Source organism: Colias croceus, chromosome 4, assembly GCF_905220415.1.
Source record: "Colias croceus chromosome 4, ilColCroc2.1".
NCBI lineage: Eukaryota > Metazoa > Arthropoda > Insecta > Lepidoptera > Pieridae > Colias > Colias croceus.
The window spans coordinates 4,655,137-4,674,441 of record NC_059540.1 but is presented as its reverse complement, the minus strand read 5'-3'; the positions used below and the strand labels follow the sequence as shown (position 1 = coordinate 4,674,441).

At 35.2% G+C, this 19,305-nt stretch overlaps 1 protein-coding gene across 3 annotated transcripts; it reads left to right on the top strand.

Annotated features, from left to right (window-relative positions):
- Positions 1-618: 618 nt before the first annotated feature.
- Positions 619-18,341, top strand: LOC123691177 (TBC1 domain family member 9). 3 transcript variants are annotated; one of them, XM_045635458.1, is made up of 19 exons: positions 619-857; positions 972-1,138; positions 1,334-1,501; positions 1,581-1,677; positions 3,807-4,070; positions 4,487-4,751; positions 5,393-5,592; positions 6,026-6,146; positions 9,939-10,218; positions 10,554-10,747; positions 11,059-11,253; positions 11,560-11,709; positions 12,226-12,414; positions 13,199-13,378; positions 14,272-14,480; positions 15,771-15,877; positions 16,512-16,727; positions 17,131-17,240; positions 17,568-18,341. In XM_045635458.1, exons 1-19 carry the CDS (start codon positions 814-816, stop codon positions 17,778-17,780), a joined length of 3,369 nt encoding a protein of 1,122 aa, XP_045491414.1. In that variant the 5' UTR covers positions 619-813; the 3' UTR covers positions 17,781-18,341. The 3 variants fall into 3 exon arrangements, with proteins under 3 accessions (XP_045491414.1, XP_045491413.1, XP_045491412.1); XM_045635457.1 differs by having other exon boundaries at positions 6,014-6,146; XM_045635456.1 differs by having other exon boundaries at positions 5,969-6,146.
- Positions 18,342-19,305: the final 964 nt, after the last annotated feature.

Genomic DNA, 19,305 nt, shown 5'->3' with positions numbered 1-19,305 from the left:
TACTATGTTTCTTAACCAATTTTGATCAAATAGGAACATAATGTTATCCAATCGAAGTAGATTTTACCTGTCAGCGTCTTTGGGCAACCAAAAAAAAGTTAAATTTCGATCACATTCACGATCCGTATTTAAACAATTAAATACTGCACAATATGTTTTTGCTTTTTTTTGTTTTGTGTCCATCCAGAAAGTTGAACGTGGTCGAACAAATAGCACGCGCGTGTGTGACTTCTTTCGCTTGCGGCAGCCTTGGCCAGATTGGCTCTTGAACAATGGCCCTCGCCTGTAGTTATGTTTTTAATACCTACCTAACGCGGAGATACACAGGCTAGGGTATGGTCACAGAATACGTCTTAATAGAATCTAAGCTTCTAGTAGCTAATGGTATGGTTCTAAAATCTTCATCATGAAGCGCTTTAGCCTGTGTTTCCATCAGAGATATGCGAGGATGCGTAACGAGGAATGAGTTTGTAAAGAACCAATCATATTGCTTTATTAATCGTTTGAAGCCACATTGTTTCTTTAACTAACACATCCCTCGCTCCACATCCTGAAGATGATTTTATTTTTTTTACTCATGTCTTTAGATTTTTTATTATAGGCAATTATTCTGCCAATTGTGTCAATGTCAGACTATCATCAGGGAATGAAAAAATTGTCTTTGCTTGGTTCTTACATCTTTGCTTTCACTGTATGTTTATATTGCTGAACTGCTATTTAAATAATGTTTACTTGTGGTGATTGAAGATGGTTGGATTGTTCTAATAAATAAGAAAACAGTTTTAATATACCTTTAATTGTGAGCTTGTAAACATGTGGGTTAAACCTCAAGAGGTTTTTATTAAAAGTGCACTGTGGTAATTAACTTTTCGATTAAATAAACAGCTTATCTTTTGCGTTTTATTGTGAATACCTACCTTGTTTTGTTGCGATCAAAAGACGTACTTTATATACCACTTTTTCTCTCCTAGGGATTGTGATGAGACATCGTTATATTTTGTGCTGCAAAGGAGAAAAGGACACGGCAAATCTAAAGGCCTATCTTCACTTCTAGTGGGTACTTTAGATAGTGTACGAGATACTAAACCAGCCCCGTACAGGATATTACACCAGACGCCAAATTCTGAAATTTATTATGGTAAAGAAGTAAATTTTTATAAACTGTGAATAACAGCTGATCAGACAAATAAAACATATTCCAAAAAATCTCTTAGGAATATTTGTTATGATCATCATATATTGGTCTACACATACTATGTGTATACATAATATATATTATATATTTGCTAAATTTTGACTATATTAGAGTATTCTGAGATATTTTAATTTCCAGTGATAGCAACAGCATTAACGGAACAAGAAATAAAACAAGACTGGCAATGGTTATTTGAGAATGTTTGTCCGACCCTCCACTCATTTGATACTGAAGAAGAAGTTACAGAATTTGTTTGTTGTAAAATCAATTCTATAATTGCTACTGAACAGGACAACTTTACTGAAGGTAATTTCTAACTCTTTTCAAATACCTTTTAAAATCGTAATCACACTTAATTTGAACAAAAATTCTAATTTATTTTTAGATGAAGACACAATTAACTATAAAAATGTGGATTATGACTTTCACCAAAGATTTGGAATGCCAAAAGATGAAAAACTTGTGTGCTACTACTCCTGCAGGTAATGTTATTTATCATAATATGAATATTTTAAGATCTTAATTAGTTTAATTAATTAACACTTAAGTTATTACTATGTTGATGTTTGAATAATAAAATAAGACAATTCCTTAGAATTTTAGAAACTTGCAGATCATGACATACATAAAACATTAATAAGATATTTTATTTATCTAACTTAAAAATCACAGATATTCTAAAATGTAATATAACGTTGGTATTGACAATAATAACAATTAGGTATATTTAATTTGCCACTTATCATGTGGTGTTAAATAAAAAGTAGACTCGATTTTCTATGTCTAATGTAACCATTATAATTTTTAAATAAGTCCCTAAAGTTTAACTTATTATCTACACTAATATTATAAAGAGGAAAACTTTGTTTGTTTGTTTGTTTGATTGTAATGAATAGGCTCATAAACTACTGGACCGATTTTAAAAAATCTTTCACCATTCGAAAGCTACATTATCCACAAGTAACATAGGCTAGATTTTATCCAGGAAAACCCACGGGAACGGGAACTTTGCAGGTTTTTCTTTGAAAACGCGGGCGAAGCCTCAGGCGGAAAGCTAGTTATTTATAATTTTTTGTAAGTTCGGAGCCTAATGAAAATGCTGAGAATGTTAACCAAATTTGTTATTTTTACTTATATTATAGTCAGTGTTGTATCTAGACAATCCTATTTATATCTGTTAATATGACACAGTAATATTAGATGGGTATTGTTTATATAATATGTTCTAAACATAATTAAATATAATGAATCATCTTACTGATTCACAAGCAATAACTGTTTAAATTCATGTCATGACTGTCGTTAATATCAGCTTTCGTTTATTATAATATTTATGAGCTGAGTCTAATAAATAGCAAATTAATACATGTTTGGTTTATAAAATCTAAAATTTCAATGTTGTAAAAAGAATTTATATTCACTCGGTAATACACACAAACCTTAGTTTATAAATTAGTTTGTAATAATTTTAACAAAAAAACAATGAATATTGCCTGACATTTTATATATAGAAATATGTATGTTAAAAACACCATGCCATTTTACTTATATTGGATTTTAGTTTTCAAAGTCTTATACAACAAGAAATATCTATATATTTTAAATACAGTAAAAGCTCCTTATTCGCGCTTCCTTCATTCGCGGCTTCACTATTCGCGGATGAAAAAAATGCGACATAAATCCTATATTCGCGGCATTAAATTCTTTATTCGCGGATCGAATCGCTGCATCGGTACATACATATATGTATTTACCTAATAAAAAAATCATTCGTTATCCTTAGTAAACGCCTGCGACTACGAATACGAACAACTAATTTATAATGTTGACTAAAAAAAAAAAACAAGTAAAAAGTGCCAAGCCATTGCCTAATTAAATGGTAATTATAAATATGTATAAAAAACTTGAATTTAAACTGATTTCTTTATGTTTTTGCTTATTTATTTCGTCGCCTAGGAACGTATTCCCTTTAACCCCATACAAATTACCATTCCTTATTCACGGTTTCTCTATTCGCGGCATATTTACGGAACCTATTACCCGCGAATAAAGAACTTTTACTACTTGTTTTATTGTTGAACAAGCTTTACGCCCGCGTCTTCGCCTGCGGTCGTAAAGGAAAGACCCGCATAGTTCCCGTTCCCGTGTGATTTCCGAGATAAAACCTATCCTATGTGTTAATCCAAGTTACCCTCTATATGTGTGCTAAATTTCATTATAATCGGTTCAGTAGTTTATGCATGAAAACCATACATACATACATACAAACCTGAAACCTTTCCTCTTTATAATCTTATATATAAAAATGAATCGCAAAATGTGTTGGTAAGCGCATAACTCGAGAACGGCTGAACCGATTTCGATAATTCTTTTTTTATTATATTTCTAGAAGTACGAGGATGGATCTTATGTAGAGAAAACGTAAACATGTACCACGGGCGAAGCCGGGGCGGACCGCTAGTATTAGGATAGATTAGTATAGATATTAATGTTATTGTGTACAATATTGGATATTTGCCTAAGTGTATATGCAAACAGATACAATGTCTCGTCTCAAATTTATGCTATTGCTAGAAATACACAATATTTATTCTGATATCTTAACTTTCAGCTATTGGAAAGGGAAAATGCCAAGACAGGGTTGGATGTATCTCTCAGTGCATTACATGTGTTTCTATTCATACATATTTGGTCGGAATACAACCTTGAAAATACGATGGGCGGATGTCACGGAACTAGCAAAAACCAACAGCCTTCTTTTTCCCGACTCGATAAAAGTAGTTACAAGAGATGGAGAGCATCATTTCACGATGTTTTTGAAGAAAAACGAAACATTCGCTCTGATGCAACAATTGGCTAATATTGCGATGAAACAGTAATAAATTATTTACTTTTTATTCATATTTCTGTTTATAAGTTAGCTATGAAATGCAAGTATTGTGTGAATGAATAACTTGACAAATTACTAGGTAATAAGTAGTTTACAGTTTGCATAAATAATGAAATAGATTAAAAAAGTAGCAAACAATCAACTAGAAAGAGTTGTATTAAGCATGACCGTAAGGCGTAAATTGGGAACAACTAATTTATTTATTTTTAAAAAGAAATTATTTCAATTTTATTATATCCAGTTCTATTGTTGTCCATTATTACAGTTTATTTCTGTTATTTCTACCAATTAGCGTTAATGATCGATACATCACGATCCGAACATGCAAATGAGTCTAATAAACACATTTGATAAGAAACACTGTATCCATTTACTACAACACATATTATGTAATATTTTAGGTTAATAGATGATAAGTCTGGCAGTTTTAATATAGACAAGGAATTACTAACGAAACTCAGCAAAAACGTACCAAAGAAAGCTTCATTTTTAAAACGGGACTTAGATGCAAGGAAGCAATCGAATTTATATACTTTACGATTCCGATTGCCTCAAACGGAAAAGTTGGATGGGACGGAAGAATGTACTCTATGGACTCCTTACAATAAACGTCATAATTGGGGACGACTGTACTTGTCGCAGAATTTCATTTGCTTCGATAGTCGCGTACGTTGAATTTGATATTTATTATTACCTAACCGACTTCATTTAGTTTTACAGCGTTCAAATACTTTACAAATATTTTCTTTGATCCGAAGCGGGATTCGAATCCTGTCTTTCAGGTGATCTATCTTTAAAAGTTTATCTTGACCAAAGTGAGATAAAGTATTGATAATGATAATTAACGGTTTCTTAATTTTATCTTTCCGACAATCTTTATGCTTCTAAGAAAAAACTAATTCCATGATATATCAAAGATTACAATATCTTATAAGCAGGTGGATATAGTTTATCTTTCAAAAAAATAGAGAAAAAAACTTATCTTAAAAGTATACATAGACGGAAATTAATAAAATCTTTGTTTATACATCCTGACTAATGAATTTAGATTTGATGTAATAGATCTCTTTAAAAAACCAGGTGATCATATTGTTTCATCAAAATTCAATTAAAAAACTATTACATATTTGTATAAATACACAAAAAAATAAATGGAGGACCTTATAATTTTTTAATATTGAAAACAATTAAACCACACTTAATAATTTTTAATATCAAAGATAATAAGCATTATATTAAAAAACATCATCTTCAAATTAAAAAAATATTAAGAAACATATTAATAAAAAAAACAATATTATTAACAGGTATCAAACTTAGTGCGAGTAACGATACCACTACGGAATGTATACCAAGTTGAGAAAGCGGATTCTGGTGGGATTGGTGGTTCAGAATCTGGGAGCATACTCATCACCACGTCGTACCACACCAGCTTTCTATTTGGTAATATTACGGACCGAGACTTCCTCGTACACAAAATATCGGAGCTGCTTGCTAAGTTACCAAAGTAAGTATTCGAAACTAGCTAGATTAGCATGTCTGTAATATTGATAAATGTTGCATGTACAAAAATGCTAGATATATAAACATATTTTTAAAAGTATTGCCATAGTCACATTGTATAATGTATAAAATTGTATTAAATTAGAATTATAAATTTGATACATAATTGGATTTCTCCTAAATTGAAGGATCTATTAATAAAATTGTAATTTTTCATTGTTATTTTTGTTGGCTTTAGCTATAACTGACTTATAAGCAATTGTTTAAATTAACCACTAACCACTTTGCATTTGGAGTTATAGCTTTCTATCTACATGTTTTATCTTCGATCATCACGAGGGAACTAACTCATCACCACGACTAACAAATTTCGGGAATAGCTCTAGTTACCTCAATAGCCCCCTTTTAAATGTACCGAATGACAGTGAAATGTGCAGGGAGAAGGGGGTGAAGGCTGTGGGGGGGCGGGAGGAGGGGGAGTGGACCCCGCAACCGCCGCTCATGACGCTGTTCAAGACGCACCAGACGTCGTCCATCAAGCAGATACAGCAGAAAAAGGTGGGTAATTTTTTGAAAGTAATATGTAATTTAATGTTATCCAAAATTAAATTGAATAAATGAATACTTTATTTGCACCAGTAACAAAATTTAAATTGTAATAATTGCTTTTGATGTTTTGTGTAAAACTATACTTTTATTTTCTATAGTTAAATTCCGGACGGTACTAGGTATATAGTACTAACTTATTCATTTATTATTATCATTATCGGTATATTTGTTTTACTTTATATATATATTATTTGTATATTATTAATATTTATAAGTAATTTATTATTACTTTTATATATAATGTCAAACGTAAGTTCTGAGTATCACGATTTTAGTTCTGATCCTTTAAACAGCGATGAGAATAGCTTTCATAGTGCTTCCTCTCCTCTCGACCTTGTCCTCTCTTCCTTGTTTAATGATGCCCATAAAAATTTTAACGTGACTCACATTAATGCACAGAGTATTCCGGCCCACTTTCCTGACATGCTTGCATCATTCGTAGAAAATAATATCCATGCTATCCTGATCTCCGAATCATGGCTAAAGCCTTCCCTTCCTTCAGCCAATTATTCCCTTCCTGGATTTAACCTTATCCGCAATGATCGTATTGGCAAAGGCGGTGGTGGAGTCGCGATTTATCTTCGGTCTTACATCCCGTTTAAGTTGATTCGATCTTCCTCTCAGCCCCCTCCTAATAACACCACTGAACATCTCCTCATCGAAGTCCTACTACCTAACTCCAAAATTCTCCTTGGTGTTTTCTATAGCCCTTCCCTGACCAATAATTACTTCCCTTCCTTTGAGAATCTCCTCGATGACCTAACTCCTGAATATGATCACATAATTTTTATGGGTGACTTCAATACATGTCTACTCAAAGATGACCACCGTAGTAAAAAATTATGCTCTCTCCTTTGTTCACACAACCTCCAATTACTCCCACTTAATCCTACTCATTTCTCTCCTGGCTGCTGCCCATCCCTTCTTGATCTTATCATTGTCTCCTCCCCTCTTTCCGTATCCAAGCATAGGCAGTGTTCTGCTGATGCTTTTTCCTATCACGACCTGATCTACTTATCCTACAAACTCCGCCCACCTAAGTTCAAACCTTCCTCTATCCTGCTGCGTAATTTTGCCGGTATGGATTACGATCAACTTCGACTGGATGCTTCTGAGTGTGATTGGCAGGCAGTTTATGATGCAGACACCATGGACTTAAAAGTGAGCGTATTTAACGATGTCATGCTTGCTTTATATGATAAACACGCACCATTAAGACCTGTGAAGAAAAAGCACACACCCGCACCCTGGCTTTCTCCAGAACTTAAATCGCTTCTAAATAAAAAACATCGTGCCAAGTCTAAATTGAAGACTGCTAAAACTGCTGAGGTACAGGTCAAATATAAAAATATCCGTAACCGTTGCAACGTATTGTGTAGGGATGCACAAAGACGCCATATCCATAAGACGGTCGAGAACGGCGACCCTGTTAAAATTTGGAAATTTTTAAAATCTCTAGGAGTTGGTAAAGCCTCCCACACCTTTTCTTCTTGTAACATTAATATCGATAATTTAAATTCACACTTTGCTTCTTCGTCTATTCTTAATCATAATGTACAACTTGCCTCTACTGTTAAAAATCTTTCTACCATTTCTACTCCTGATTTTCCCCCGTTTATTTTCAAGAAAAGTTCTGTAGATGAAGTTAAGAAGACAATCCTGTCCATATCATCGAATGCCATTGGTACTGACCATATCAGTCGTAATATGATCATCCCTATCCTTGATATCATTATTCCCGTCATAACACATATCCTTAATTTTTCAGTCACCTCCGGTTCTTTTCCTAGTTCCTGGAAGGACGCTCATGTCATTCCCATGCCCAAAAAATCGAATCCTTTAAGTTTACCTGATTTTCGTCCTATCTCCATCTTACCATTCCTTTCTAAAGTACTCGAGCGTCTTATCCACTCCCAGCTTAGTAGTTTCCTTAACACTAATAACATCCTTAGTCCTTATCAGTCAGGCTTTCGTCCCGGTCATAGTACGACGACAGCCCTGGTTAAAGTTACCGATGACATTCGCTATGGTATGGACAACAAGCAACTCACTGTTCTCACTCTCTTAGATTTTAGCAATGCTTTTAACACAGTAAATCACAACATCCTTCTGAGTTTGCTACGACTTCTTAACTTTTCTTCGACAGTTCTTAACTGGTTTCAAAGTTACCTGGGCGACCGGCGGCAGCGTATCCTGATGGATGATAAACATTCATCTTGGTGTGCAGTACCCGCCGGTGTGCCACAGGGTGGCGTCTTGTCACCTCTCCTATTTGCCATATTTATTAACAATCTCACATCTCAATTAACTTCTCCCTACCATATGTTTGCCGACGATTTACAGATCTACACGCAATCAACCCCTGATAACCTACCTAACGCAGTTCATTCCATCAACAACGAACTAACCAACATAGTAACATGGTGTGATCAATTTGGCCTAAAAATCAATCCGTCGAAAAGTCAGGTCATCGTTATCGGTAGTCCCTACCAAATATCGGAGGTTGATTGGGGTATACTGCCTTCTGTACAGATTCGGGGAGAAATCATACCATATAGCGAGCACGTCAAAAATTTAGGTGTCTACCTGGATCAGACACTATCTTGGTCGCATCACATTCAGGAACTGAGTCGGAAATTTTATGCTGCTTCCAGTTCATTGCGGCGTCTTCGTAATTTCTTACCCATATCGACCAAAGTTATGCTAGCACAGTCCCTTCTCCTTCCTATTATTGACTACGCTGATGCTTGCTTTCCTGATTTATCAGTCGAGCAGATAGAAAAACTTGAGCGCCTCCAGAACTATGGTATCCGGTTTGTATTTGGTCTTCGCAAATACGACCATGTCTCTTCCTTCCGCATGAAGCTCAAGTGGCTCCCAGTCCGCTTTCGCCGGAATGTGCATTACTTGCAGTTACTTTATCGTGTCCTGTTTGACCCTAAGACTCCTTCATACCTTAAAAATAAATTTGACTTCCTGCACTGTGAAAGCTATTCCCTTCGTTCAGTGGATAGGCTTGTCCTGTGCACACCTTTCCATCGCACGCGCTTTTATGGTGATTCTTTTACTATTACGGCCATTAACCTATGGAATTCCTTACCCATACCCATAAGGCAAGCTCAAACTCTGTCTAAATTTAAGAGCCTCATACGTGACCACTTTTTAAATCTTGCGTTTGAATCGATATAGTTTTTTTGTATAATTGTAGTATATTTTATAGTATATTATGTTTATATTTATATGATGTATTAATATATTATTATATTTATTTTATTTATAGCATTATAATTATTATTATGTATATATTGTATATATCTTTTGGTATGGTATATTATATCTTATTTTAGTGTGTATTTTATGTATTTTTAATATCATCTATTTATGTTTATTTTTTTACCTACCTCCGCTGTAGTAATATTGTTTTTCACACAATCTGTTGGTTGCCTGGAAGAGATTACTTATTAGTAATAAGGCCGCCCTCTGTGTTGTTTGTACTAGTTTAAGTTCTATTGTACCTACTTTTGTTATGTTGGCAGCACAATAAAGTGTTTAAAATAAAATAAAAAAAATAAAATAATAACAAAAAAAAACAAAAAAAATGTTCTTATTGGAAGGATTTTAATATAACTATGAAATAATTTTTATGTGCCTGTGACAATACATACCATTTTTGGTATTTAGTTAAATGAAGTGTGTGCACTTTTTATTTCATTAAACAAAAAATATCTTAATTGTCCACAGGAAAAGCAATGGGAAGACCACATGGCGGAAGTAGGACGTGGTGTGAGCATGTACCGCACCGTGGAAGGCAGTGAACTGGTAGTCAAGGGTATACCGGAATCCCTACGAGGTGAACTGTGGAGTGTGTTCTCCGGTTCCATCCTGCAAAAGGTCCAGAACAAGGGACTTTATGAGAGACTGGTGAAGGAAGCCCTGTCTTCTAAGAATCAGGCGAATGATGAGATTGAAAGGGATCTGCATAGGTCACTGCCAGAACACCCAGCTTTTCAGAATGATGTTGGTAAGTTTTATTGTATGCGTAATTTGTGTTATAATGGGGAAAAATAAAGATTTGTTAATATCTTCCTCGGTATAATGGTCCGGCTTGCAGAAAAACTGGAAGATTTTGGATGGATGAATATGTCAAACAGGCCTGGAGATAGAAATACTTCACTTTTCTGATAAAAATCCATGACAAACTAGGTTATTTGAATTATGTAATATACTGAATTTGAAACTTAGTTTATTAACACCGTAGGAGTACAATATTTTGTGTTCATTTTTATTTTTTACTTAGAATACTGAACAATTAATGATGTTTATAAATTCCTTACCAAAAAATAATATATTTTCCAGGTATATCAGCATTACGTCGTGTCCTCTGCGCATACGCACTAAAGAACCCCACAATCGGTTACTGCCAAGCGATGAACATTGTGGCTTCTGTCCTGCTCATATACTGTCCTGAAGAACAGGCGTTTTGGTTGCTCGCTACTATATGCGAAACTCTGTTACCTGATTATTATAATACAAGAGTTGTTGGTGCTTTGGTAAGTGTTTCTTTCTATAAATAAATAAGATTTTTTTTTTGAAAAATTGGGTTTTTATTGTCATTTAAATTCTACGCGATATTAAACATCTAGATAATTATACGTAATGAAAAATTAAAATGTAAAAATGGAACTAATGATCATTCCTGCATTTTTTTATGGATATAATATTCTGTTTATCTATCAACTCTATGTAAATTGTTAAACACATATTTTGAAATTGAAGATTTGTTTTATTTTTTTTAAATATTTCAATTCATTTAAAACATAAGTTCAAATTAACATAAAATTTACAAATAAGTATACCACAGGTGGATCAAGGGGTCCTAGAAGAGCTAACTAAGTCCCAGCTCCCGGATTTGCACGCAAAATTGGATGAGCTGGGAATGATGAAGATGATATCCCTATCTTGGTTCCTCACTCTATTCATCAGTGTGATGCCGTACGAGTGTGCTGTTAATGTGATGGACTGCTTCTTTTATGATGGTGCTAAGGTTATTTTTCAGGTAAGATAGCAACTTAAAACAATAAAGTTACACAAATAACATTTCAACAATATAAAAGGAATGTCATTGTGGCTTCTAAAGAAATTGGGAAAAATATATAGGAAATAAATGACCAAAAAAATTTTGACCATGAATTTTTGAACTGTTACAAAAATTTGAAAAAAATTATGGCCTAACTTACTAGTCACTAGTCACTACCAACTACGCAAACGTCTTCTCTCCTATAGTGTTAAAATTATTACATGAAATGTGCCCAACACATATAGTGCTAAAATTAGGTCGTTAAATCAATGCAATTAACTACAGGTGACGTTAACTATATTGGATGTAAATAAAGATAAACTCTTGAAATGCACAGAAGACGGTCAAGCGATGCAAATACTTAGTGAATATTTGGAAGGTATATACAATGATGAGGCTATGGCGCTGTCTACTGAACCACGAACGGCACAGAAGGTAATCCATTCCTACTCTCTAAAATCTCTGAATTACTTTGGTTTGTTAGTATTCTACTATGATTCAGATGTGATAGAGCGAAAGACTTTTTTGAAGTGAAACTTCTTTATCGGGGTTGGAAAAAAATTTTGTGCAACATTGTTTCGTTACGCGTGACATTTTTCCGTTACGCGCCATCTTTTTCTTATCACTACCACGAGTGATTCGACGTATTTCTGTAAATTTATATAGTAAATTATTTTTTGAAAAATAAGGTCATAAAGAAGTTTCACTTCTTACGTGTGTACACTAGTACTTACACGCACATTTTTTTTTTTAACTTTTTTGGGCCTTTTTTATAATAAAAGTACTTTAATGTGCTTATAGATATTTCCTGCAAACTTACCTTTGTCGGTTGATACTTGATATGGCCGCAATGGCAACCTATTATAATTAATTTTAATTTACCAAGGAAACTTCTCTACTTTTCTTTACATCCTTTGAAAAACACAATTTAACCAATAAATAATTTCACAGACGATAAAAATCCAAGATCTAGTGTACCAATCGTACCGCATGTATGGTGCGAATGTCAGCAGTGAATGTATAGAACACTTGCGGTTGAAGCATCGTCTGCGAGTGGTGCGGCAGTTGGAGGACAGCCTGGAGAAGAACACCCTCAGGGCGCTGCAGCAGGACAGGCTCTTGGAGCCCAATGAGTTGCAAGTATGGAAATTTTTAAGCTTTTGATAGTCCAGGAGAAGAATATTCTTAGGGAACTGCAGCAGGACAGGCTCTTGGAGCCCAATGAGTTGCAAGTATGGAAAATTTTAAGCTTTTACGCCTTTAGTACACCGTTTGCGTGGGGCAGCGAAACAACGAAAAATCTATCAGTAGTGTGGCAGGATTTCGCATATGATATGTCTCACTCTAGCACAAAGATGAAATAGTTGCGTCCTTGTCAGTATTGTTTCGCAAGAAACTGCGAATTGCGAAAACATTGTTGTGTAACGTTCCGCAGATATTTCGCTACGCAGTAGTTTCACAGAGATTCGCTGCCGCACGCGAATGCGTCGGTGTACTAACGGCGTTAATCATAGTCCAGGAGAAAAATATTCTTAGGGAACTGCAGCAGGAGTTGCAAGTATAGAGATTTTTATTATTTTTTGGTCTCTTTTATATCTCTATTTATGTTCGGAGAGGAATGCCTTGAAAGTTTGGCAGGACAAGCTCTTGTGAGCCCAACAAGTTGTAAGTATGTAAGTCTTATGACTATTCAAAAGTGCTTCTAGAAGAAGACTTATTGAATAAATAAATCTTTCAGTTTGAGTTTAGTAATTATGGAGTAGTTACGGAACCGTAAAAGTAACTTGTCTCCGTCTATACATTTGAATATGCTATTAGTACTTAAGAAAAAAATCTTATACTGAAAATTATATAATCAATCCTTACTAAAAAGAAAACTTCTTCCGTATTGTTACATTTCATTGTTACTATTATTATTTTACAGGAATTATTGAGCATAATTCGCGAAGAACTCTTCTGGGCCAAGCGTGTGCCGTCCGAACGACTAGAAGCACCATACGAAGCCTACCGTCTCGACTACGGACAATTCAGAACCATTTATACAGCTCTTTCGCCTTGGGCTAAAGGAGATTACGCGGAAGCCATCACAGCAAGGATATTTAAGGTATGAAACGAAAGAAACGCGCAGATTTTAACGTTTATTTAAATTTTATTTATCGAAGAAAAAACATCGATCATGAGATTATCGCTTCCTGTAGTTAATATTATATTCTGCAAAATAAATTTTATAATTTAACTCGATTTTATTATGAAACAATTTCAACGACACTTAAATTGATTACATTAGAATTTTGTTCATCTTATCATCTTACCGCTAGCTAATGGATCACAAAGACGACGAGTTTAAGAGCGCGCGCGTCTGCGATTAGATTCTCTGTAATAAATGATTATATTATATCAGTCGAATACACATTCCAATTTACATTGAAAATCAAGACATGATCTTTTTCTCAACAATCACGACGACGCGTCGAACTATACGCACGCGCTTGCGGTTGTGCACGCTGTATTACGAACAATAAATCATAATACAGTAGAATCCTTTTATTATGACTCCGGTTATATTGACCAACCGCTTATTATGACGTATTACACAGCAAAGTTTGGTTTTCACTTTTCATATAAAATTATTAATAAAAGTCGGATAAAATGACTTCGTTAATGTGACATATCGTTTATTGTGACCAATTTTTAATGAATGTCCGGTTATACTGACCGAAATGAATTCTTTAAACTTTCAACACTTATTTCAGTTTGGGAAAATTGTGATATCCGACATCACTTTTTTTTTGTTTGTTTTGAGTCTCAATGTGTAGGCATATCTATTTTGTTTCTCTGTATTAAATACTAACAAACACAGGAGATTGTTTATTTTCTACAAAATGCTTTGTATGACGTCCGTTTATTATGACGTGTTTGATATTCCCCTTCAATGTCATTATAAACGGATTCCACTGTTATTGATTCGAATTCTAAATTTGAATTTCACCTCCCCAGCTAATGGACCACGACGACGACGGGCTGGTCAGCGCGCGCGGTCTCAGCGTGGGCGTCGGTCTCAGCACGCGCGCTGACTCTCAGCGTCGTCTCCGGGCGCTGTACTGTGCACACGCACCACCGTTGCTGTCTCCGCTTGACCTGCGACCTTCACGCTTCACTGATACTGGCGAGGAGCTGGCTGCGGACGCTATATCCTTCTTTGACACGTAAGCAATAAGAGCTAGATTGCATTGGCAGAGGAGCTGACCGTGAACACGATATCGGTCTTTAATACGTAAGCAATTAGGTAGATATTGCTTTGGCACGACAACGGCGAGGAACTGGCCGCGGACGCGATATCCTTCTTTGATACGTAAGCATTGAGAGCTAGATTCCATTGGCAGAGGAGCTGACCGTGAACACGATATCGGTCTTTAATACGTAAGCAATTAGGTAGATATTGCTTTGGCACGACAACGGCGAGGAACTGGCCGCGGACGCGATATCCTTCTTTGATACGTAAGCATTGAGAGCTAGATTCCATTGGCAGAGGAGCTGACGTGAACACGATATCGGTCTTTAATACGTAAGCAATTAGGTAGATATGGCTTTGACATTACACCGGGGAGTAGCTGGCCGCGGCGCGATATCCTTCTTTGATATGTAAGCAATAAGAGCTAGATTGCTTTAGCATGACATCGGCGAGAAACAAGCCGCGGACGTGATATCCTTCTTTGATACGTAAGCATTATTGACATTGCTTTGGCAAGTATGTCTCTCGTCGATTTACCGACACCGGCGAGAAGCTGGCTGCGGACGCGATATATCCTTCTTTGATATCTACACTAATATTATAAAGTGGAAAACTTTGTTTGTTTGATTGTAATGAATAGGCTCATAAACTACTGGACCGATTTTATAAATTCTTTCACCATTTGAAAGCTACATTATCCACGAGTAATATAGGCTAGGTTTTATCCAGGAAATCCCACGGGAACGGGAACTATGCGAATTTTTCTTTGAAAAAGCGGGCGAAGCCGCAGGCGGAAAGCTAGTAGTATATATTATATCGGTAGCAGATAGCAATAAGGGCGAGATTGCTCTGTTCGCGCCGCCGCTGCTCTCGCATAAATTCGTTTTCAAAGAAAAACCCGTTTAGTTCTCGTTCCTTTGGGATTTTCGGGACAAAAAGTTTGGCATTTATAATCTTAGTAGAATGTAAAAAAAAAATAATTAAAGATCATATTATGTGATTTAATCTATACAGATAATAGCTGCAAATGACTTCAAACTCACGACAATGGAATAGAAAAAGAAAACTGTTTTAAACTATTGGATAGCTTCTATCGCGGGCCTCGAGCGCGGGGACCGAATCGAGAAATTCCGTAACGAAAAACCTCACGCTCACCACTCCGACGGGTGGAGGTGTGGCTTGAATAGCTTTACGGCGGCAGTCCCCGAGTGCCACACGTCGTTTTTTTTTATTTATTAACATGTTTAAATAAATATAATTTCAGTGTCGAAAATCCATCCACACCAGAGCCGCCGTTGCAGCGGTCAATAAGCGAAGTAAATGATGTGAATCATTTGGATAAGTCATCGGACAGCACTTGTAGTCAAGCAGGTCTGTAATGTTATTTCAATTGTTGCTTTTTAATTCATAGTTCTAGTTAAAGATCAATATTTTTTTATTATATATAAGTTGAACGAATATTAATCTGTCGAATAGATGTTCGTACTTAATAAATTAGTGAGAAAGCCCATGTGCGCAAACAAGATATGACTAGGGACAGATGATAATCCATTATAATTTTATTATTTTTGTACATATTTAACTCACATAATAAGACTCACAATCGCCTTTTAAAAGGTTCTCAAAAGTGTCCAAGCTACATTAATTGAAATTGACACCCTATTTCGTGGCAGTAATGTTCAAAGTCTACCGCATTAGAAAACTCTGCCTAATACAAGCGTAGGCAGAGTTTTGTTTTGGACAATTTCTCAGTATGATTATAAGTCTACTTGTTTATTGTATACTAGCTGTGCCGCGCGGTTTCAGCCGCGTGGCTCCGCTCCTGTTGGTCTTAGCGTGATAATATATAGTCTATATTACTCGTGGCTAATGCAGCTTTCGAATGGTGAAAGAATTTTTAAAATCGGTCCAGTAGTTTATGAGCCTATTCATTACAATCAAACAAACAAAGTTTTCCTCTTTATAATATTAGTGTAGACTAATGTATTATAATGTGTATGTACAGAATGCCAATCAGCGGAGTGCGTGCGCGCATGCGCACTATGGGGTCTATCGAGCAACTCGGCCGCGTGCACGCCAGTCTCCCCCGCGCCGCCGAGCGGGGCGGTCGTGCCGCGCGGCGCTCCGCGGTTGCCGCGCGCGCACTTCCTGCGCCTGCTGGCCGCGCTGCACGACCTCACGCAGCACTCCGCGCCGCTCTACGAGGCGACCGCTAGGGCTGGTTAGTTTATAACATCGTATAATAGATGTGCGTTTAACCCGCGGGCAAGTATGTCTTTCGCACGTATTTCCATTCTATACAAGGCCAGTACGCAACGGTGTGAAACTAATCACGTATAGTTTGGAAATAACTTTTTTACAAAGTTCTTCCAATCTGCGCAAATACTTTGTAATGAAGTAAGTAAGAATAGCGCTCCAAAATATACAGCGCCAGTACGCATGCGGACTAATCGTGTATGTTTCGGAGTAAGCGCGGCGTTCAAGTTAATTTATCAGACATTGTTATTGGTAACATTTTGACCCCGCATTAGTTCAACATTACGTGAAGCATTCCACATAATATAACTACGCTAAGAGCCATTACATTAATTTAATACTGTTTAATGCAAAATATTTCTTTGCAGGTACTTTACTTCTACAATTGGGCGAATGGAATCATCGGCCGAATCTGGGCCGCGAAATGTCTCAGGACAGCTTGTACATGGCCGCCGCTGCCCAACCATCGGCTGTAGAAGTGAGTTTAAAAATATTTTTTTTCTTAAAAAAGTGTATTTCCCTAAATGTTTTATGATTAACAGCATTAAATTAATGCATTTTGAAAATTTTACGCAAGCCAAATCTTTAATCTATAAAATATTCAACTTTATCAGACAGCAAAACGGGAATTTTGACTGTCTTGGGACTTCTCGTCTTTATTGTCTCTCCATCAAAATCAGATCTTTTATCACATCGTTCACATATTTTATAAATAATCAATTTTACAATACATTATCCAACAATCATATTCTAAGCTAATTCACTATCCGTTAACAAATCAATAATCATAACCTCAAATTTCCAGCCGGACCCCAACGGCAACACAACAGAATCTGAACCACCTCGTTCCCCATCAGCAGAAATAGACCCCACAGACAGCTGGTCCATAACCCTGGAACAGTTCCTGGCCACCATGCTTGCTGAAGCATCGTTGGAGGAATTCTTCAACAAACAAACATCAATCATGCCGCAGCTCGAAGCATTGAGACAAAGGGATCGGCTGCAATCTGTATCATAGCTATTTGTGGATTATATATAAAAGATCTATAATAGACATGATGGTCTATAACACTAACATTTTCTGGTTATCACCGCTGAGGAATCTATAGATGAGTTCTTCAACAAGCAAACTGCAATCATGCCGAAGCATTGAGACACAGAGATCAGCTGCAATCCGTCTCATAGCTGTGTCTATGGATCCAGTTATATTATTGTCTATAGCCATAACAGTTTCTGGGTACCATTAGGAAGTTTCATATGAACATTCTTTGTCATCATAACGGTTGCATTTACATCAAACGAATGAATGCTCATTCTCACCCCACTATGTCAAATTATTTTAGTGTAAACAGGCGTATAGCATTCTTTCGTTGTTCTTAATATGAAAACACTGAATACGAATATTTCTTTACACTAAAATTTAAACGATCACGAAAGAATGCTCTTGCTCTAGCTCTATGTTCGTTTGATGTAAATGCACCCTTGGAGGAATTCTTCAACAATTAACATCAACCATGCAGAAGCATTGAGACAAAGGGATCGGCTGAAATCCTTCTCATAGCTGTAATGAAACTTAGTGTTTGTGTTCTATAATATGAATGTCAAATGTAAAATTTGATAAATATAGAAAAATCTCTGGGAATTCACATTATATTTTTCTTTATGTTCTAAAAATGTATGATGCCATTTGAAAATTCTCATAAAAGTTTATTAATACTAAAACAAATAAAAAACTAATAATTTTTCCATGTCTATGTACAGATAGACATTTAAAAATGTGTAATTCCCAAAAGTTGCCTTCTACCATCATTAAAGAAAACTAGTTAGTAACAACACTTACAAAAAATTCAAAATGTTAAATATATTATGTTAGTTTCTGCTTATGTTGTTTCTTACATCATATTATAAAGTATATAATATAAATAATCTATCATAGAAGCGATAAATTATGTTACCGAGAAATGTAATGTTTGTTAATGAAATTGTAAAATTCTAAACAATAATCTCACTTGAATATATATCTTAATAAAAAAAATATATAACATTGAAATATGCCTAAAATTGCCTTGTAGGTGTAGAATTTATAATCCTTTTATATTATATTCAGTAAAAAAGGCCCAATATTTTAACCTCAAGTTAATAAAATGCGTGGTTCACAATGAAAAAAGCAATACGATTAAATTTTGAGATCAGTTTTTAGTGATCTTTATTCGTCTATTAAGTTTAAATGTAAATTTCAAATTATTATAAACTAACATTCCAATGAACATAAGTTAGTACTTAAGATGTTATATTTTTAAAAAGTACTACAATGAAAAAATAATTTATCATATGAATAAAATTGTTTTTTTGATTGTACGTAAAATGTAAGCCATATTAGATGTAATTAAAAAGAATAAGTTGTAAGCTTGCTTCCAGAATAATAAAAATATATTCTAATACATAGTACAAAAACCTGCTTAATTGATAATTGATATAAACGATATAATATTGTTAAAAATTCGTTTAAATTTATTCACTATCAGTATAATTTCAAAGTTGAT

Excerpts from the sequence above, each read along its gene's own strand:
- LOC123691177 (XM_045635456.1), top strand. The coding sequence starts at position 814 with ATGTGGGTTAAACCTCAAGAGGTTTTTATTAAAAGTGCACTGTG. Across the intron at positions 10,219-10,553 it reads AGCTTTTCAGAATGATGTTG|GTATATCAGCATTACGTCGT; the intron begins GTAAGTTTTATT and ends TATATTTTCCAG. Across the intron at positions 16,728-17,130 it reads CGAGGCGACCGCTAGGGCTG|GTACTTTACTTCTACAATTG; the intron begins GTTAGTTTATAA and ends ATTTCTTTGCAG.